This window comes from Penicillium coprophilum, assembly GCF_028826855.1.
Source record: "Penicillium coprophilum strain IBT 35676 chromosome Unknown utg000004l_segment0_segment0, whole genome shotgun sequence".
Taxonomy (NCBI): domain Eukaryota; kingdom Fungi; phylum Ascomycota; class Eurotiomycetes; order Eurotiales; family Aspergillaceae; genus Penicillium; species Penicillium coprophilum.
The window spans coordinates 8115991-8136467 of NW_026622723.1; the positions used below are offsets into that span (position 1 = coordinate 8115991).

Here is a 20477-nt window from a genome sequence, read left to right on the forward strand (position 1 = left end):
TGGTAGTATTTTCTCTCCTTTACTGAAGGACTTGACCAATTTCGAGGGTCTTAGGTGAAAGAGGTGAAAAGTAGAATGGCATTTGGCGGGAGCTGTCCTAATCTCCAGGGAATCCCAAACAATACTCAATATACAGTGTATGTACTAGACTCTAAGCTCTGCTAAGGACCTTACGGAGTCTAAGCGGACATTGCCCTAATAAAAGCGTAGCACCGCAGCAAACGGCACTACATAGAGATACATAAGTAGCGACTGGCTCTTCTCGAGAAAAAGCAAAAAAGAAGAAAATCTCAAAGCTTCGACTTCTCCTCCTGCTTCTTCTTCTCCCACCCCTTCTGCGTTGCGAAATTCACGATCAAATTCCAAGCAGCAACCCCAACCCCAACCGGCGGCGCAATCAACAACGTCCACGCCCACCACCTCGGACTTGACGCCGCAATACTAGCCATAGCCTCCTGAACAGCAACTTCGAGCTCTGCCTTATCAGCGTCATTCCAAACCACCACCCCGCGCCCCGTCTTTGTCCCCCGGAACTCCGCCTGCGTCGCTTTCGTCCGTACATCCCCCTGACTCCGGACCCGGTTTTCTGCATCTTCGGCTGTAAGATGTGAGTCGCGAGCGCGCAACCGCGCCATTTGGATTTCGGGATCGTGAACCCCAACCACAATCACCGTTCCGCAGATGAGATCCATTCCACTCTCAAAGAGAAGTGGTACATCTAGCACCACCGCCCATTGACCACGCAGATAGTGGTAGATTAGGGCTTTGTAGACTTCCCACCGGACGGCGGGGTGGACGATACCGTTGAGGACTTGTCGGTCGCGCTTGCGCTCTTCTGTGTTACCAAAGACACGTCGCCCGAGCGCCGGTCGGTTCAGTGGCTTCCCGCTGGAATGTGTGGATGCATCTTCTAATAGTAGATCTGGTGTGGTGGGACCGAAGTAGTTGACGATTGCTTTGTAGCCTGCAGTGCCGGGTTCGACGACTTTGCGGGCGAGGAGATCGGCGTCGATGATTGGGAGGGAATAGGGTGGTGTCGAGAGAATGGATGACACAGTGGACTTGCCCGTCGCTATTGAGCCTGTGAGCCCGATGATCAACATTTTCGCTTGAGAAAAAGAGAAAGAGAGAGAACTGGAAAGTTGAAGTTGCAGAATGCGGGGAGACAAATAGCCTCGGTTCCGCATTGGGAATGTTGGATGTACGTCACTTATGTTATACATCAAGCAGGTACAATTTTACAAATTCAAAGATTTCCTTCTCATACTCTCACGAACCTGCTGGTTTCATAACTAATTTGCTATATATTCACTTATATCTTTGGGAAAGCCTTCAAGCAGTCTCAGTGATGACCCGACGGATATCCTCGGCGCTTTTAGATGCAGGAGAGCACTACACTTGGAGAGCGCATATACGCAGCACAGTGCCTAACTCAAGGCAGTGAAAATGGGAGTCGGCTTATATGACTGATGTCTTCCATCCATCAAATTCAAGTTTCCGGCAATCCGTGTGAAGGGTCTTGTGCTTGGCCCTTCCATCCAATCTTCGGCCACCCCTTGGGCAGCGAGGAGAATGGTGGCAGGGAATAGCGGTCATCACAGCCCCCTTCCCATGGGCAGGTTAGATCGCACAGTCCAAACACTTTGCAGTAGCATTCCTGCGCATTGGGGCAATGCACAGGGTCCTTTCCAAATATCACTAGAAGAAAGGTCAGTGTTCAATCGCAACTAAAGACGTTGCAGAGAAGTCACATACTATGCCACGAATATTCCATGATTCTTCCGCTCAATTCATCCTCTAGCGACGTGTCCAACAGCCAGGTGCGGAAGCGCTCATAGTCACTCCGCGGCCGTTCCAGCACCTTGGCACGGGACACACCAAATTGCGCGCAGCATGACACGCCTACCTCCTCGGGAATCGGGATCCCAGGAAATAGCTCCGTGAATCCATGCTGGAAGTATTCGCCGGCGTGTACGTTGCCACGATGCGTATCGGTGAGCGGGCGGATCTCAACCGGGCATCCAAGGGTCCAAACGCATCGGAGGTTGACGTATCCTTGCTCTTGTAGGTATGGGATCTGGAAGTTCTGGAGTGGTGGGATACCGTCGTAGTATGGGTCATCGTTATGCCATTGGTAACGTTTCGAGTGAATGAAGAGCATCGATTCCGGTAGATTATCGTAATTGTCAATGATGTATCTGGTTCAACAGTTCAAGTCAGTATGCGGCATCAAAGGTAACACACATTCCGTGTCGGACTTACGTCAAATATACCATTGACTCTCGGCCTTTGTTGCGTGTCACCGTCAACGGCGCGTGCTTGTCATCCACCACGTAGATACTTTTCGTCCATTCGGGGAAGTTTTTCAACAGCCATGACGTGTCATCATTTTTCATGCTAGCCACAATCATACTCTTTTCTCTCGATACCACAGGACGAGCCAGCCCGTCTGTTTGTTTCGCCGATCCATGTTTCTGCGCATAGCTACCTGCTTCGCTCTTGACTTTCACGGGGGACTTCGTTGTTGAAAAGAATAAAAGGTATAGGACGATGACGATGAAGATAGTCAGGAAGATGGCCTTCATCCGACTGCGACGTCGGGGGCCTTGGGGCCCACTAGGGGCGAACAACATGTTGGATGGAGGGCAGTCTGCCCGGTGGTCAAGTCATTGAGGGGAGGAGAAGTGGATGATTAACGGAAAATCAAGGGCCCCCAGGGAGCTCAAGAAATCCGGGGAACAGCGTAGAATATACTTATGATCTGAATCAGAGACTATTCATGTAGTACTGCGTAGGTCGTAAATCGTGTCGAAGACATTCTGGTTAACGTGTCGCAAGTTCCAAGTTCTCCACAAAAAAAGGCCAAGCTCTACATGAACAGCTTCAAACAGCGTGAACCTCGCAACAGAATCGTTGAATACTGAAACGTCTCAATCAAAGAGGATCAACCAATCAGAAATAGATATTTTACCAATCTAATATATTGATATGTATATAACCAATTGGTTGAGCCAAAATATATACATCCCACATATGCATCATTCACTATGCTCACCCTATTGGCAGGCATCAATATGTCCCAAGTACCAATTGTGTGCCTCGGTATCAGCCTTCAATGTGCCCGCATTTCCAGCCCGCGAGCCCACGCCTTCAATGACATCAATATCAGACGAGGTCACTATCGCCTGGTTCGCACTAGTAATCCAGTACTCGGGACTTGAGTGGCTAAAGTCAGCGAACGCAGGTGGTAGCTTAGGCACCAAGTCAGCCGTATGTGTGACACGCCAGAGACTGCCCTTTGTCGTGATATATTCGGCCAGAGCCTTATTACCCACCCGTGGTGAGGCGTAAGAATACTAGAGTCTCATTGTGAGTAGATGTGTTGATCAAGGATTTTGAGGCATCTAATACTTACCACCTTAGGGTCATATCCTGCATTTCGAAGCACGGTACCTCCCACCGTAGCAATAGCTGCGCCAAAGCTGTGGCCTGTCACGATGAGAGTGTAGCCTGGGTATGTTTTTTGTGCGGCTTGGATCTTGGATGTCAGACCGTCTGCGACAGTCCTCCACGAGTCCCAGAATCCGCCGTGAACTTTACAGCCGGTGCAGATACCAGTTTTATCATTCAAGCCATAGTCGATGTTTGCAATCCAGGTACTTATCGTGCGACTGCCTCGGAATGAGACGACGAGGAGCTTGTTTGTTTTGTCGACCGCGAGGAAGCCGGCGACATCGCCATAGCTGAGTTTCCTGATAGGAGGGCACTGCATTAGCGAACAGTCTCTGAATGAATTTGAAGACTGGGTTCATACTTATCAAACTCATATAGAGTGACTGTGTCAGCAGCCTCCACTAATGGACAGTTGCCTTCCTCGCAAGATAGTGCGTCGCCGGTTGAGTTGTTATTGTTCGTGCAGTATGATGCCCCGGCCCATTGAGAGTATAGAGTCAATTGTCCCAGCAAATCAGCCGACACATCTGTTCCTTGAGTCAGTCACCGGCGAGCATAAAGAAGAAGAACAACGCATATCCATACCCCGAGGAACAGGCCGAGAAGGAGCAGCAACTGCCAATGCCGCAAGAGCAGCGGTACCCCAAAGTCGTCCAAGAAGAACCATCATGAAGATCCCTTTCGGAGTAAGACAGTCTCAACGAGTATGCGCACACCTCGAGATAGCCATGCAGATATGGCTCCCTTATGTATGCTCGGCGAGCCCGTATAGCTTCCAAAACCCTTAACAGATTGGGACATATTCGAGCGGGGTATACAGGCACCATTCTCCTCGTAGGCTAGATGCCTTCCGGACTCAGTTTTATCTCCGTTCATGGCGCATATTTCACGCGTGACCGATGGGACTCCGGTGCGATCGACAAGGAATGTAAGCACCTGTCGAGTGCATCACCGGGAATGTAACCTTGGAAAAACATCGGGTGAATGGATGATAGCCTACATATTGATTGGGTGGAGTATTCCATCCAGGGCGAGATTAGGGCTGTGATGAGGGCGCTTAATTGTGCCTTGATGTGCAGCCCACGGGTTCATCCAGCGACGATTATTGCTTCATACGATTTATTTTCCGTGAAGACGAACATTTTGGGAACGTTGCATATCGGGTAAAAGTAGCTTGCAGGACGGTATGATTTGTTGATTGTTGATTGGTTTCTGCGTTGGCTAACTTGGCGCCCCCAATTGCCCAGGTGCTATTCGACGATTGTATCGCTTGAAATCCCAGCCACTCACTTCGAACTGGTAAGTATATGTTGATAATATCGAACTACGGAATTATTAAACATGTACTCCGTACTCCGTATAGTCATAAAAAGCGTAAATTTGATTTGACTGGCTGTGTTTCAATGGAGCTTTTGTCCTTTCCAGTTGCTGCTTTCTCGAAAAACACTCCATTGGTGAATCCCCCTCCTCGATGCCAGTCAAAACCGTATCTTGTTCATCATCGCCGCTAGCAAGTAGCCCTGGCCCCCCCCGAGACACGCAGTGCTCAGGCTCAAAGTAGGCATGGTTAGTGTTCATTGTTCTTGCGATCCCCACTACTGGTGAGATTCGATCTTCATACCCTCCTCAACACCAGTCATACCTGTGTCCTGTCCGTCGTTCGCACCATCACCATCGATAAGAACTTTGGGGGCAAGAGTGACGCCAGGGGGCAACGGGGTACCAGGAGTCACCGCAACAATGTTGTCGTTCTCATCGACCATCTCGAAGTTGTATCGCGATAGAAGATGAGGAATGGCAGAAAGTTGAGGGCCATAGCGAGCAGTATTATCATACAGCTCAAACAGCGGGACGGCGAGAAGTTTCATGTTTTTGGGGACGGAGAGGACCTCTATAGTAAGTGGTTTCTATGTAAGCAATGTTCAACGGAAGATATGATGAGGTAGAACTTACTCTTCTTCGGGAGGCGGATGAAGTACAACTTCTTGCATTCCTTGGGACGTGTGACATGTCCAGGAAGAAATGGGTACATGAAAGTCTCGAAGTTGGGTCGCCACCATTGGGCTAGTGTGTCACTAATTTCCCAGTCATCATTAACACCTTCGCCGGAGAACTGAGATCCCACGGGTGCGAGGCGCTCATTCAGTCGTTTCTTAAAACCTTCAATCTCGTCATCTTCGTGGTGCAGATAATCGCCGGGCCTAAAGCCTATTAGCAGTGAATTCTGGATGCACGGAACTAATGTAGAGAACTTACAACTTAAAGAACGCATTGGCAATCTGCAGCATTAGCACATGGGGATGGTTATGCTCGTGGCACACCAGGATTCCCTCACAAGTCCGTCGCATGCCATGCAGACCATAGTGCTCCTCTAGGCGCTTCAGCCGTGCTAGAACCGAAGGATCCTCTTCTGGCTGTGTCTCCTTGGTACCGAAGGTATAGTTCGAAAGGGGGTACAGGCGGACAGTCTCCGGCTGTTGCGCAGTGAAGTCCTTGGGCACAATGGGCCTAGAAGTCATCTTGTCAGATTGAACCATGCGAAAGATAGCGAGGTTAAATTCAAGATAATACTTACGGAACACTGCTAACAGGGGCATCCCTTGTAGCCATTTTGATGAGGCGATTTGCTGTTGTGGTCGAAAAGGGCAGGAGCTCCCCCAAGCTCCGATGTCACTTATCGCTTATCAGTGTTGACCGCCTTTCCAAATTTGATATCTCAACGCAGTACACTATAGAGCCACTACATATAAAACTGGATCAGAATGTAATGTATTCAATTATTGTCCATCTCGGGAAGTGACCTAAATCCTCAATTGACAAACACCTTGGCTCTCCAATTCATGCACCCATCCAGCCAGCCCAACCCCAACCCCAACCAATCCATTCCGTACGGAGTATACCATTTATAGTTTGGCATCAAAATCCTCATACTCGCTCAAATCAGTCACAGGAACGGGACCAGTGCTTACAGGCAGGCGTGCCTTGAAGGTCGGCACATCGGTAATAACGACAGCCTTTTGAGCTTCGCCGTGACCATTAGCCGCACCCTGAATGTCACTGCTAGAGCCAAGACCCAGCTCCTTTAACTGGGAACCAAGTTTCTCATCCAGTGTCTCAAGAACTGGCTCGATCTTCTGCTGTGACAAGCCCGTTTCGGTTGCCAAGAAGTTCTTCACAACAAAAATAATCTGAGACTTGTCCACCACTGTTGTTTCAACCTCATCGAATGCCGCTGTGAAACGGGCAGAATCGACGATGAAGTCAGCAGCTGCGAGGTGCTGGGCAACTACTTCGATAAGTCGTGTTCTCTGTTCGGCTGGTTTGGGTGCCTCAACTTGCGCGCCTGACTTGGCGTTCATATGGATGGCGAGTTTAGCGCGCGTTGGCGAAGAGGGGTCGATGTATTGCTGGTAGAATGCAATGAGATCAGCCTTGGTCAATGAGCGCACATTGGCTGCGTCCTTCTCGTGCTGCAGGAAATCAAAGTATTCAGATCCGACATGCGACCAGTAACGGCCGGTCTCAGAGCCCAAGTTCTTGAGCTTCTCCAGGCGCTTGTTCACGACACTGCGCTTGTGACCCTCGAATTCTTCCTCGGGCATCTTCTCGAGAGTGGGGCCAAACTCGCGGAGGAACGTCTCAATACGCGATTCGAGATACTGTGCCGTGCGTTCACTTTGGATAATGACCCGATAGCCCAGGGTGGTGGCATTGTAGCGTGCGCCACTCCACACTACATACCCGAGCTGTTCCTTGCTGCGCAGCTGGTCGAATGCAGGTTCGTCAGTCAGCTGCGCGAACAGCTGGAGCTTCGAGCGCAGGACATCATCGGAGAAAAGTCCAATATAGAGATAGTACTCAATGCAGTGATTGACGTTGGCCGGATCCTTGAGCGACCGGGGGTAAACATAGTTGGCGCCAGGTGGCAAGGTCATGTTGCGGCGTAGGTACCACTGCGACGGGGGCAGAGGCCGGCCCCCTAAAATCTTCTCAATAGAGTCTGTCATACGCAGGGCATCCTCCTTGTACAGGTTTCCGTGGGCCAGGACTTCAATGTGGGTCTGTTCAAGCAGCTGGGGGAAGAAGTTGACCACATCAGCGCACTCAACATGCTCAAGCTCCTCAAGATACTGCTCGTTGACCCAGCTGCGCTCGGCAAGGAGATAGCGAGTATAATCTCCGACCTGGTAATAAGGCTGTTGGTACTCGGCGTTGCGGAATGCCCTCGTCAAGCGCTCTTTGATTATGTCGAAACGATCCTGGTTGACCACTAACCCACGCATGGTATTGAGTACTTTATCCAATAGAACAGACATCTTGTCGTTGTATCCGCTCACAGAAATATCTAAGCCCAAGATGTTTGCCGAGAGATGGTAATCCAAGCCAGCAAGCTCAGCGTCGTAGGAGTATTCATCTAGCGAATCTCGTACTAACTCACTGTACAGCTTGGTTTTGATGAGATTGGCGGGTGTAGCCCACACCAAAGGATTGCGGAGCGTTACTTCGACAGTAGCCTTGGGAACCCAGAAACGGTCATCCTTCTTGAACCACAGGCGCACCCGGTCGTCATGGCGAATCAACTTGGGGGTGTTGGCTGGCTCGGTAACCTCCTTTTTTTCCACCGAGAGTCTAGTTGGCACGAATTCGTTCTTGTGAGGCATGTGCACGTTGGAAGTGCGGGTACCCTCAGTCGACTCTAGAGCCTTATGAAGACCACTCAAAAACTCCTGTGGGATCTTCTCGACCTTGTATTCGGTACCATACCACTTCTCCTTCTGGTCCCATGTACCAGGGAATTCCTGGGACACAACGACTAGGCGGAAGTTGTCGGCCCGCAGATAGCTCAATGCCTTCTTGATCAGGTCAGAGTCGAATCGTCGCAACAAAGACCCGCTGAGCAACCATTCACTGGGCAATGACTTCTGCATAACGCTGCTCAAACGGCTGGTGAACCGACTGGCCGGGGTCTTCTGTTTGAACCGGAAGTCGACCTCAGCAAGGTTCTTCATCTCATCAAAGATCCATTGCTCGGGCTCGCGTTGCTTGATCATAGCGATATACTCGAAGACGACGTTTGCGACTTCCTGGTATTGCTTCAGACCTTCGGGCGTCAGACGCACTGAAATGGTGAAAAATGCCGACCCGGCACAGACAGGCATGGCGCCTGCAGACAGGCCATTGGCCCATCCCTTGGCCTTGAGGTACGAAAGAACACTGCCTGGGCCCTCATGGCCAATCAGATGGCTGATATACCGGCTAGGCTGGGTGTCATGCAGATCCTCCTCATCAAGGAAGGGGAAATACATATCCATGGACCGAGTATCCATGACCGGCTTCACAAACACCTGGGTGCACATGTCTTTCTCAGTGAAGGGTTGAACATCGTCCCAGCGGTTTTGAGCAAGGTTCTTGTTCTCGACATCGGAAAAGAGCTCGGAGACCCACTGCTCCAGCGTGTCCAGAGACTCCCGCCCCAGAACAACCAACTTCGCGCGATTTGCCGAGTAGTGTTTCTCGTAGAACCGGATGAACTCACTGCGGACTTCCAGACCACGTTTCTGTGGATCTTCTTTCAGAGTCTGCAGATTACCTGTTGAGAAGTGACTGTAGGGATGTTTCGGGTTTGAAAGCGACTTGTTCAGCTGCATCAAACGCCACAGGTCACTTTGGAGGTTCTTCTTATTTTCCGAATCCACCGCCTGAAGCTCCCGGTCTAGGGTTGACTCAAGGAAAAGCGGAGCGACAAAAAACTGGGCAAACCGATCCAATGCGCCATAGAGTGGCGACTTTCCATCTAAGGCATTTCCATTCGACACGACGTCATTGCTCTCATTTGTCTCGGCAGGGGTGCTTTTCCCACTAGTTTTCGGCGCACTGGAGTCACCTGTGGCAGACACTTCAAAGAAGTAGTTCGTTTCGGTGGCGGCTGTGTAGGCATTGGAGGAACCGGAGTGGGATGCTAGGTACTGGTTGTATGCGTTTTCCTTCGGGTACTAAACAATAGATCCATTTAGCATTGACCTCGGCTGGGTAGACGACCCTCAATTGTTCGTTTTACCTTTTTTGTGCCCATGAAAAGCAGATGCTCTACCGCATGAGCCATTCCTGGCATATCATCTTCATCGGAGAAATTGCCCACGTTGACATTCACAGCGGCACTGGCCTTATCCGTGTCCGGGTCATGGACAAGGAGGGCCTCAAGCTTGTTAGGCAAACGGATGACTCGATAAGAACGATCATCTAGCTCCGGTTTCTCCAAATTCTCTGTAATGCGCTCGATTTGAGCCATGATTTTGGGTGTGGCGGTGAGGTTAGAGGAATGGGATGAGCGGGTCCAATGCACGGATGAGAGAATCGTTAAAGGTACGGGCCGCAAGGAACGAGGATTCAACACAGTGATGCGTGACAGCAAATCGGGACAAGGGCGGATTGAGCTGCGAATGAGACCGTTGTGGCACAGGTTTGGTTTTGGTCGTAGGGACCTTGGAGACATACAGTTGTCAAAGGGAGGCCAATGACGTGACTGATAAGGTCAATGCACTGAGGAATTCCAGGGAGCTCAAGAATGAGATGCAGGTGATATGTGTTGGAGGATAGATATTGTGTGGGATTATACACCAGAAGGATGTTGTAAAGTCAACTGAGGGACCGATGTTGATCCCCCCGGCCCTGGTGGAAATACTGCCCAGGTGCTTTGAGGCGGTGATAGGCCCCTCGCAACCCTAATAAGCGCCTTATCAGCTATTGGTGGCGTCTTACTATATACAAGGCTTTATCCAAGGCAGACTCGTGTTTACTAGGATTGGACTTGAAAAAAACATAATATCTTTGCCATTCTCATATTAGCTACATACATGCCAGGGTCCTGACTGGTCCCTCGAGGTTCTTCCCCGCAGCTCGGCTGGTTAAACCGCATGTGTTAGTGGACACTACCCCTATCATATCAAAATATCACATATAGAGCCGGGCGCTTAGCACTTGGCTGCACAAAGGTTCAGGTTGATGCTGGTATTCGAGTTGCAGTTCTTAGTCTGGCTACCACCAGGGTTGACACCCTGCGCCCAGCAGATGTTCGAGCAAGTCGTATCTGTGGGCTTCACGACAATCGTCTTGCCGGAGAATGGGTCGCCGAAAACATCGGACAGGTCGTACCAAACTGTGCCAGGGTCGAGGGTGTAGGCAAAGTTGGTCTGGGGGCTACCGTTGTACAGGCCGTTGTCGACGGTGGTGATCTTCAGCGAGATGCCACCGGAGGCACTGTCGTGGTGTAGTGCTTCGCTGTAACTGCCGCCTGCCGGAATAGTTTGCTTGGGGCCAATGCTGCCACCAACAGACCACAGGTAAACTGGGAATTTACAGTGGTTGGTAACGATGGCGTTGCCAACGGCGCTGGCAAGAGGTGCCAGAGCGGCAACGGAAGCAATAACCGCAGTCGAGAAGTGCATGTTGATTGGCAAATTGTTTTGATTTGAGGTCAGGTAATCAAGTTCGTTGGAAAGTGGTGAGGATAGCTTTCTTGGACGGTTCTTCGAGGCCCCTTACATAGTTTCCCTGGTGGTGGATTGAGCGTCGAATTTCCAGCCTATACCTAGTCTTCCTTTGATCCAAGTATAGTCTCGGTTCCAAAAGCAGGGCTGCCAGTGAAAACCATACTGGTTTGCTCACCACATCCAAGACATTTAATCCTAAATCAACCTATTGAAGCCCTGACTACTCCGTACTCGGGCAGCGGTCAGGCCATCCGTCACAGGACCAGGAGTAGGAATGCAGAAGGAAGTGTTCGTAGGATTTTACAAAATCCCCGCATCTCATGGCCAGAGGTTTTCTAGGATCGATGTTAGTGGAGGAGCGATGTCAGTGGAGGAGCGATGCCAGTGGAGGATCGATGCCTGTGGAGATACGAGAAAGAAAAAGAGTCGATGGATGTAGTGAAAAGAATACGATGTCTCACAGCGCTCTGACCCGATCATTGGGTGTATTCACTCCTAGACGAGAGCAGCCATGGATTGACATGATATTTCCGATCATACATGCCAATTAACGAAGAGAAAGAGAAGAGACAAGGCTTTTTTCTTGCATAAATATGAAAGCGGCTAGAGTATGTTGTGCCACGCCAGGACTTTCTGGGGTACAAAGTGAGACATCGTTATGTACATCCCGAGGGCGACATGTAGATCAACGCCACACTGGGAAAGTCAGTATACGATATACATGTATCTACTCTGTAGAGTCACCCGGAAACAGCTCATACTCGCTTCTTTGTTATGTAAACCGCCAAAATATCGAGGTATGGTTGGTAGTGTGTCACAACAGTGAAGCCCCAAATGTCTCAAATATGAAAAAAAAAAGGTGCCGATAACACCCCTCGGAACGGCTCTCAGATTTTGTAAATGACATCTTGACATTTATTTAGTCTTCCGTGGTGGTGGATAGTACAATATCAAAGGCGACAAAGATCGATGACAGAGAGATGTTACTATGATTTTCCCTGATTTATTTCCATCGGGGGAATTCCCTCACGACTAAGCAAATAAAGTACATATGTAACTGGCAAGATAGTTTCATGTCATTACTAGGATATGGAAAGAGGATTCTTCGATGATAAACCGCATGACTCTATGCATACCACCTTAGGAATCCTACGGATTCACTAGTCCTCGATCTGGAAATCAGCAAAGAATTCAAGAATCTTCATCGGATTCTTCTCGGTCTGCACGCTCAGAGATCCAGTTAAACACCTCCTCCTTATGCTCGTCAAGCATCTCGTTCAGATTCGACTTCGGGGATCGAACCACCTGTCCGTAGCGCTTGGAAAGAGGCTTTCGGTCTGTGCTATTCCACACACCATGGGAGTTTGAAACAAACACAAGGGAGTTCTGAAATGGAAAGAACAAAGAAAAAGGAATGAGTAAAAGATATCATAAAATAATTTATAGGAAGCTTACCTCACGATACCACTTCGATAGCCAGGTCTGCGTGTGAGATGCGACCGCGCGGACGGCATTCTCAGATACGAATGAGACAACCCCGCTGACACGCTTGTAGAGATTTTCTACCTCAGTTAGAAGCAAATCTAAATGATACTCAATTTTGGCCTGAACGTACCTCTGTTAATCAACAAGTTCGTCACGCCTAAGAAAGCGTTGCCGACGCCGAGCAGGAAAATGTCGGTTGCCTGGTTCGCACTTTGACGATTCGTCAGATCAATGATATTCAACGTTTTTGGCTGGCCATAGCTCACTCAATGTAATTGTCCCATAAGTATCCAGCAAGTTCCTCAGTGGCAGACGGGCGGTCCTCATCCTCCGACTTGTATTGACCGGCAACCTAAACCCATTCGAATGAGCCGATGTCTGTACAAAGAACTGCACGGCTATACTTACCGCTTCCCGAGATACATGCTTGGGAATGTTGACATCTATGACTGCGTAGCCCTTACCCACGATCCATTTCACATACTCGGTGAGTGAATCGGCCTTTTGTCATGTTAGCGGACAATCTCAATCAATCATATTAGATCACAAACCATCCAAACATTGTGCGCTTCCAACTTGTTGGTCACGGGATGAGGCTGTCCAACAATCTCAGGTCTAGATACTGTGAGTCATACGTTTTGTGGCTTAATGTTGGAACACTCACGGGTCGTGGAAGATGACAATAAGCGGCACACGCTGGTGGTAGTTAGGGCTGCCAGATGGTGAGTCTCAGGTTAAAGTATCGAGATTTGGTAACGCAGCTTACCTTGCCAGAACTTGTTTGTCAAATGACTTCGAGATAGCGGTGCGATAGATGTGCAACGGGGTGAGTTTGCAACTTTCATACAGCTGGTTCGATTGGTAAACGCGAAGAACATCTAGAGAACTCATCAGCTCTGCCGATTGGGAGGCAATTATAATTCTTACCGTGGAGGCGATTCGCATAGACCGGGTGATCAGATGTCTTGGGGTACAGACGACTCCAATACTGGGATTGAATGCTCCTCACCCGGCGGACCGCTGCAACCGCAGAGTCGGCGGGAGAGCTGCTCAACAAACGGTCCGGGGGCTCTCCCATAAGGGTCTTGGTCACAGCCAGAGCCGACTTTGAAATAGACTTGAAGTTGTATCCACCCTGTTTCGAGATCAGGTCAAGCAAGCAAGAGTTTACGCAGGTATTCTACTGACCTCCAGGCAGACAGCGACCTTTCCATTGGCCAAAGTCATGAGCATGTGAGTCATTTGGGCATAACAAGCTGGCGATACAAAGCAGCCACCCAGCACATCACCAGCGGCAGCATCGAACCCAGCAGCAACTATTGTGGTCAGTAACTCTAGACTCAATGAGAGGAGTATACTCACTGATTACCAAGTCGGGATCAAATTCTTGGGCGATGGGCATCACCACTTCCTGGAAGGCGAACATGTAGTCACCATCGCCCATACCCTGGTCGGGCCAAGGAATATTGACATTTCTAGGGAGGGTCAGACTTTGATTATCTCGTGTGCTCAAAGACAAACTCACTTTCCGACTCCAGCGCCTGAGCCACACTGATCCCAGTCTCCCGCAGGGCCTCCAGGATAGAAGCGACCGTCCTGATAAACATGCATAGAGATGTAAAGAACATTAGGGTCATCGTAAAATGCTTTCTGGATTCCGTTGCCTACGGTATGTGAGCCTGATTGTTTTCAATCACATTAAGAATTCAGCGTACCATGGTGAACGTCCCTGGTACAAGTCAGTATTGGTATATGGTCAAATTGTGGATGATACTGACCAGTCAAGAATCATGATCTTCCGGCACGCGTCTCCTAGCCTATTTTGACAAACGCGTGCTGCAACACACACGTTGTTAAACAGACAGAATCCCATCGCGGCATCATCCTCGGCATGGTGACCGGGTGGGCGAATGACGGCTATGGCATTCCTCACCTGACGCTGGGCGACAGCCAAGCATGTCTCAATTGCGCCTCCAGTAGACAAAATGGCCGAAGCGAAGGTCAGGTTGTTGAAATAGATGGAGTCGCGATCTTTCTCCAGCTGAATAAGGACCTCGTTAGGCATATCTATTTATCCAGTCAGTGAATCTATCAAAGCCAGCTTTTCTGGTGAATGCGAAGACATACCAGTTGTGCTGCGAACAAATGCATAATGGGCATCAGTATGGATGAGAGTCACTTCCTCCTCGGTTGCATTGCGGGCGTGGATCCGTTGCAAGGTTTTGGGCGCCAAGGGTCGAGATGATTCCGGGTCATCAACAAGACCGGCGCGACATAGTTCCTTGTAGATGTAGTAAATGCGTCGGGGATCCTCCGGATGAACGTCACTTTGTGGGCGAACCTCACAATGGTAACGCATGCGATGGTCATAGCAAAGTCCTGTGGCAAGCGACGCCAGTGGAAGACCTGCCTTAGCCATGACCTCGTCGTCAGACCAGTCAGAGTCAGGTTCAACTAAGCTATCCCGTTTTAACTGTTCGGCTGCAGAGCTATCACCGTCGCTTGTCTTGGTCAAGCGTTCAGGAGGGGCCATTCCGGTGGAGACGATGGTCTCCTGAGGTTGAGATTGCTCAGAGCCAGGTGATAGGGATATTGGACCCGGTTGAGGGATTGAAGAAGGGGCAAAATTTGGGGTGGGATGATTGCTGAGATGTGTGGGAAGGGGAACTTCGGTGAAAGATGGGTTTGCAGTCAGGGTAGAGACGTTATGGGAATCGCCCATAACTGTATCCTCGTCCTCATCCATCACGAAAGGGGAAGCCACGAGAAGCCCTTTGGTTCAATTCAAGCTTTGCTCTGTTTAGCTCATTACAGAGCAGTATCACAAAAGAGCCTTTGGGCTTGTCTAGCAATCTTGGAGCTTGATATCGAACTAAAAGCGCTTTGATTGATGCTTCTGGTTCACGCCGTGGGATGCACCTTGCACAATAGAGTGTAAAATAGATCAATCGGTCGAATGTTCCAGTCGTCAATCAATGCTTGGATTTTCACCAAAGATTGCAGTAATGCTTCAAAGTGTGCTCTATGCAAACGTAAGGACTGGTATACAATCGTTTCCTGCCGTAGATCGGACTGACACTGCAATTCACCTGGAGCGTAATAAAGCCAGAGTGATCTTTAAGTGAATAATTTTCACAAAGAAATGCAATTGCAGACCTTAATGTAGTGGGTAGAAATCAAGGACAGAATAGCCAAGTCCACTGAGTGACAAAGGGAATGGATCAATGTGCATGTTGGATCCCTTTTGGGCCAGGCTTTCTTAATGCCTGACATAATTATGTTCACCGCCCAACTGACCGCTGCCAGGAATGGATCGGCGTAATGCGTTATAATTGGCGGTGGGTACTTAGTATGTGCTGACTTATCCCTCTCCACGGTTTAGAGGGCGTCCAAGGTGATCATTGAAAGGTTTACAAGCATACAGATGAATTAACTTACATTCAATCTCAGATACCGTATAAAATTCTATTGGCCTATAGACTCAGGTGGTTCTAGAATAAACCATTAGAGCAGGTTGGCCACTTAGACGGCCTCTGTATCTAGATCCTAACGTATGTTGTAGTGAGGATGAGATGATAGTAAGACCTCTCGGGACGTTACATTTAAGATACTACCATGCTTCTAAAATGGCTTTGCTGAACAAGAGATTTTGGTTATCATTTCTTCTGAGTGTAAGATGTATAGCCAGAATGACGATCATTGCTAGAATCCAGTGCAAAGCAAATTTTCCATGTACAACATGTGATGTACCTACATATGCTGTACGGAGTACGGAGTACATACAGACTGATTTCCTCTGTCACTTCTTGGCGTCCCCTTTCCGCTTTAGTACGCAGTCCTGGCTGCTTTTTGGTCACTGAGTATTACATAACCACACTCACTGGCGGGCCCGGCGCACCCATGAGCTGAGCGTAGTTACGAGCGTAAGTTACATCAATAAAACGCAACGCACTATTTACATCACGCGTGACTTTTCTACATCTGTAATCCCAACGAGAATTAGGCCGCTACCCCTGGTTGCATTTAGCCACCAGGCCAAAAGGCTAAAGAGAAAACCAGAACGTCCGATTAGGTACCGAAGGGATATAAAAATCCCTTGGGGACCATAAAGATTCTACGATGGTCTCACGTGATAACCTTGGAAATGCATGTATTGACGTATACAGCGGGCTGAAACTGCCCGAACAAGGGGAATCTTTCAATTTCCAATAGTAGGTTAAAGACATACAGACACTACGAACAAAAGCTTCGCTGTTGGCTTAAAGGCACCTGGATCTGTATCGCTCACTTTGGGTAGTGAAGGCAGACATGAGATGTCGACATGTCAGAGCATTGAAAAGGGTGTATATTTTAACTGGCTACCCTGTGCACTTACCAAAACCCAGGAAAAGAGAGATGTGAAGCAAGTTCAAAGACATCCTTATCCTTTTTGGTATGTTCCTTGACCAATTCCTCTCTCAACTCAAGGGCCTCTCCCATATCCATTTGCACCACAGACTCAACACCTTCGCCTTTGATCCAACCAGTCTGCTGGGGTGGAACGTTCCGCGTAGAGCAAAGCCGGTAGGTTGGGTCGACAAGGGACAAAGTGAGGAAACGACAGCGGCCAGGCTTGGTCTTGTCCTGAAGCTGTAATGGCCCCATTCGGCGCTGAAAGGCGTTGGGGAAGGAGATCAGGCGGCCTGGGGGCATCTTTACCTCCCCGAGCCGTTGCCAGGCTGGACTACCCTGAATCTTGTCGTATCCGAGAAGTTTCCCTATATACTTGAGGTCCCAGAGGGAATGCTTTAGGAATATGTCATCATCCTCGTCGTCTGAATCCGCGGCACCGATTCGATCGTAGACCCAGGTAGACCCTAGGTCACACCTCTGCCGGAAGCTGATTTGCGCCTCGGATATATTTTCCGAATCAAGCACGTAGATAGAATTGGCGGCTATATGTTCGTTTGCATTTCCTTCGATGTGCCACTCTTCGCCAGGGAAGGATGGCGTCTCAGGGTCTAGCTCGATGCTGTGGATCCGGGCGACAACCTGAAGACCCTGCCCCCGAAATTCATCCTGCAATGAAAGCGTGTAGAACCGGTGATCCGTATCTCCCTCTTCTTGTGGGAGGTACTTCCATCTGTAGGGTCTCAGCCAGGGGTGTGAGTTAAAGAATTGACCCAGTTCATGATCCGGTTTGCAAACCCACTCGTCGTCCGGCGGGCCAACGATAGCTTTCTTGGTCCTTCCGGCTTTCCAGTCTGCATACGAGTACACTGTTCCTGGGTCCGAGTGCTCAAAGACGAAGGTACTGGCATACTTCGTCAAAGCTGTGCGAAGTAAGCCCCAGCGGATCTTCCAATCCTCTGGGATGCTCTGCGTTCTGATTTTATCCCAGAGTACCTCGTCCTTGGATTCAGGTTCCTGAATGTATGCCTCCACTTGGGCACACATGGCTTCATATTCCTCCGCAGAGAGTTTACTCTCGTCTTTCCTGGGGGGCAACTTTTCCGCCCATTCAGGGAACTGGGCCTTCCACTCGACTCCGTAGGTGCGTATTCGCATGGGCTCACGCGGACAGTGGATGCAATTCCAGTTAAAAAGGCCGCCCGCTTTCAACCACTTGTTACGAACCATAACGTCGTTCCATTGCTTAATGCTGGCGGAAATCACAGTCTCGACAGCAGAGTAAATCTCGCTATTCGTCGGATGGAGATCGTTGATATAAGACGAAATCCGAACATCCGTAGACCCAGGGGGACCAGTGAATTCCACTTCACACGGTAGCCACTGGAATTTTGAGGACCAGACGTACCTCCCGCTACCCCATGACCAGGTTGACCCCCCCTTTTGCCAGTTGGGGGAGTTCCGAAACCATCGGGCCCTCTTTACTGCGCGACGACCAGGAATGCTCGTTCATTCCACACGATTGTCCATCGGCTAGGATTTTCGTTCTTCCATAGACAAGAGGAAAGAGAGATGGGTCGACGAAATTCAACACAGCTGACTCTGACTTCTGGCGGATAGTTTGATGAGATAACAGGTCGACGGAATTCGACAGCTGTAATTTCAGGTCGGAAGACACTGCCGTATCGGATTTACAGACACCGCTGCTCGTGTTGAAGACGACGGAACTGCCATCTCGATCGAATTTTTGAGCCTTGTCTTGCAGTTCTTGCAAGCACCAATCCCACGTTTTGTCATTGATCAGCGGCGACGATGCAACAGCGTCTTCTCGCCATTGAGCGATAACTCGCTGGTCAAAGATGTCGCGGTGCCAATCCGGTCGGTCGGTGATGGAGTTGATTAAATTTAGCATGGCTAGTTCTTTGACCGTGAGAATGGGAGCGCGCCACTCATTCGTGCCTGTGGCGAATTGATCGTGGGCGAGTAATACATTGATGGGAAGATCATTGAGGCCGGGGACTTGTAGCGGGGCTGATTTATTATCCAAGGGGGTCTGGGTGATCTCGATCATTGTTCAGTAAAGTGGTGAGTTACGAATGAAGAAGATGGAAGAAGCCCCGATAATTATAGGAATAACATGGTACCTAGGTACTTGTAGTCACCTTGCCATCAATCCATGGATCCCGGGCGGCTTTACCGAGGGTGGGTCCCAAGGTTTATACACAATTACATAAATTACACAAATTACTGAAATTACTGAAATTACCCAAACAGAAAGTTTTCAATTAAATCTTACAATCTTCAACCCAATTTCCGCTCTATCTCCTGCCACCAGTCTGGCAACAAAATCTAGATGGAAATGGTAGACTACTAGACGAAATTAAGACGCAGTCACAGTGATTTTGAACCTCAGGCAGTTGAACCACCAGGTAAGCTAAACCGCCGGAGATTCTAGAACAAGCTAAGGACACTTTTCCTTCAGTTTAGCAAGCGACTCCTGTACCTCTCGAATGACCGCCTGATGTATCGCGAATTCCATGTCATCCCCATTCTTTCTCGTCATCTTGCGCAGTTTGTTTGCTGCCTCCTCGAGCTTCTTTGCCAAATCCTGGACGCCCTCGTTCTTTTCCGCCGTTGCTTGGATGTCGTACGTCTCATATTTCAGCCCATCGGACGTCGTTGCTAACTTCCTTTCCAACGTTATACCCAATTCTCCCTCCAACTTTGGGATGAAAAATTTCATGTTGTCCGCCTGCCGCAATTCACTCTCCAGCTCCAATGCTTCGATCATTTTTCGTTTATGGTCCGGGTATTTAGGTTTCTTGGTAGTCGTCACGATTGCCCTTGCTTTCCGAATGGCGACAGACAAGGAGTGGGCTTCAGGGTCCTTCTCAAAGAATGTTTCTTGGTCGTATTCGGCGAAAAAGTGCGCTTCTCGGAGTTTCCTGGAGGTCTCCCGTAGGGACGTGTCTTCGGCATCGTCAAAGATCTTTACAAGCTGGGACCAGTTTTCTTGATTTTTTCCCCGGGCCTTGTTGCTGCTTATGAATTTCACAAATTCGGCAAAGCTGCACCCCACTCTCCCCTCAGGTATAGGGCACTTGCGAGCAATCGCACGACGTTCTGGATTTGTGACATGCTGCAATTCCAGCAGATAGGCTTGGTAGAAAAAGACGGTTTCTGCTCCACCGGCCGCGCTGAGCGCCTCGACGGTTCCAGGTAGCAGCTGAATGAGCGTGAAGAGGAGAAGCAATGGCAATCGCTTCATGGTAACGGAACAATCGACGACGGACACCAGGGTTGTCAATTCATGGGTAGATGATAGAGAATGAGGAAGGATGATATAGATATGCTTGGTTATCACTTAACTACTTGCCTCGGGCGAGGACCAAATTATATACTCTACGAAACTGAAACCAAACTATCGACTACCTCCTAGGCTTTTTCCCCTTTCTACCCGAGGACTTCCTCTAGTGGCCTGCCTTGACCCAGGGGACTTCTATTACTACTATAGATTTCTCCTTTGTCACAGTTTATCGAGAATCTAACGTTACAGTTCCCGGTGAAGCCGTGTATAGTATGGATCCCTCGGTACGGCTCTAGATCTCTTCCAGCTGGAACCCAGTCAGGCTTTGGCGAGTTAGGGTCACTTGTGCTCGC

The 20477-nt window shown here is 49.4% G+C and overlaps 9 protein-coding genes across 9 annotated transcripts; all 9 read right to left on the minus strand.

Annotated features, from left to right (window-relative positions):
* Positions 1-290: 290 nt before the first annotated feature.
* N7500_007499 (putative dephospho-CoA kinase) lies at positions 291-1103 on the minus strand (the record flags this gene model as incomplete). The annotated part of the gene is made up of 1 exon (XM_056678643.1): positions 291-1103. One exon carries the CDS (start codon positions 1101-1103, stop codon positions 291-293), a length of 813 nt encoding a protein of 270 aa, XP_056533643.1.
* Positions 1104-1489: 386 nt separating this feature from the next.
* N7500_007500 (DUF3431 domain-containing protein) lies at positions 1490-2633 on the minus strand (the record flags this gene model as incomplete). Its single annotated transcript, XM_056678644.1, has 3 exons — positions 1490-1698; positions 1756-2198; positions 2263-2633. The coding sequence occupies 3 exons, from the start codon at positions 2631-2633 to the stop codon at positions 1490-1492; spliced, it is 1023 nt and encodes a 340-aa protein (XP_056533644.1).
* A 423-nt stretch (positions 2634-3056) lies between these two features.
* On the minus strand, positions 3057-4120 carry N7500_007501 (lipase family protein; the record flags this gene model as incomplete). The annotated part of the gene is made up of 4 exons (XM_056678645.1): positions 3057-3356; positions 3416-3752; positions 3815-3980; positions 4039-4120. The coding sequence occupies 4 exons, from the start codon at positions 4118-4120 to the stop codon at positions 3057-3059; spliced, it is 885 nt and encodes a 294-aa protein (XP_056533645.1).
* A 928-nt stretch (positions 4121-5048) lies between these two features.
* N7500_007502 (cleavage and polyadenylation specificity factor subunit 5) lies at positions 5049-6063 on the minus strand (the record flags this gene model as incomplete). Its single annotated transcript, XM_056678646.1, has 4 exons — positions 5049-5344; positions 5407-5654; positions 5710-5961; positions 6029-6063. 4 exons carry the CDS (start codon positions 6061-6063, stop codon positions 5049-5051), a joined length of 831 nt encoding a protein of 276 aa, XP_056533646.1.
* A 293-nt stretch (positions 6064-6356) lies between these two features.
* N7500_007503 (uncharacterized protein) lies at positions 6357-9946 on the minus strand (the record flags this gene model as incomplete). Its single annotated transcript, XM_056678647.1, has 2 exons — positions 6357-9446; positions 9512-9946. The coding sequence occupies 2 exons, from the start codon at positions 9944-9946 to the stop codon at positions 6357-6359; spliced, it is 3525 nt and encodes a 1174-aa protein (XP_056533647.1).
* A 478-nt stretch (positions 9947-10424) lies between these two features.
* On the minus strand, positions 10425-10898 carry N7500_007504 (putative BYS1 domain protein; the record flags this gene model as incomplete). The annotated part of the gene is made up of 1 exon (XM_056678648.1): positions 10425-10898. The coding sequence occupies one exon, from the start codon at positions 10896-10898 to the stop codon at positions 10425-10427; it is 474 nt and encodes a 157-aa protein (XP_056533648.1).
* Positions 10899-12134: 1236 nt separating this feature from the next.
* hdaA (histone deacetylase hdaA) lies at positions 12135-15174 on the minus strand (the record flags this gene model as incomplete). Its single annotated transcript, XM_056678649.1, has 15 exons — positions 12135-12329; positions 12399-12505; positions 12559-12638; positions 12695-12780; positions 12837-12929; positions 12980-13043; positions 13093-13140; positions 13195-13306; positions 13356-13563; positions 13617-13744; positions 13791-13903; positions 13954-14092; positions 14144-14157; positions 14207-14495; positions 14556-15174. 15 exons carry the CDS (start codon positions 15172-15174, stop codon positions 12135-12137), a joined length of 2295 nt encoding a protein of 764 aa, XP_056533649.1.
* A 1625-nt stretch (positions 15175-16799) lies between these two features.
* Positions 16800-18888, minus strand: N7500_007506 (DUF4246 domain-containing protein; the record flags this gene model as incomplete). Its single annotated transcript, XM_056678650.1, has 2 exons — positions 16800-18200; positions 18253-18888. The coding sequence occupies 2 exons, from the start codon at positions 18886-18888 to the stop codon at positions 16800-16802; spliced, it is 2037 nt and encodes a 678-aa protein (XP_056533650.1).
* A 390-nt stretch (positions 18889-19278) lies between these two features.
* N7500_007507 (uncharacterized protein) lies at positions 19279-20085 on the minus strand (the record flags this gene model as incomplete). The annotated part of the gene is made up of 1 exon (XM_056678651.1): positions 19279-20085. One exon carries the CDS (start codon positions 20083-20085, stop codon positions 19279-19281), a length of 807 nt encoding a protein of 268 aa, XP_056533651.1.
* Positions 20086-20477: the final 392 nt, after the last annotated feature.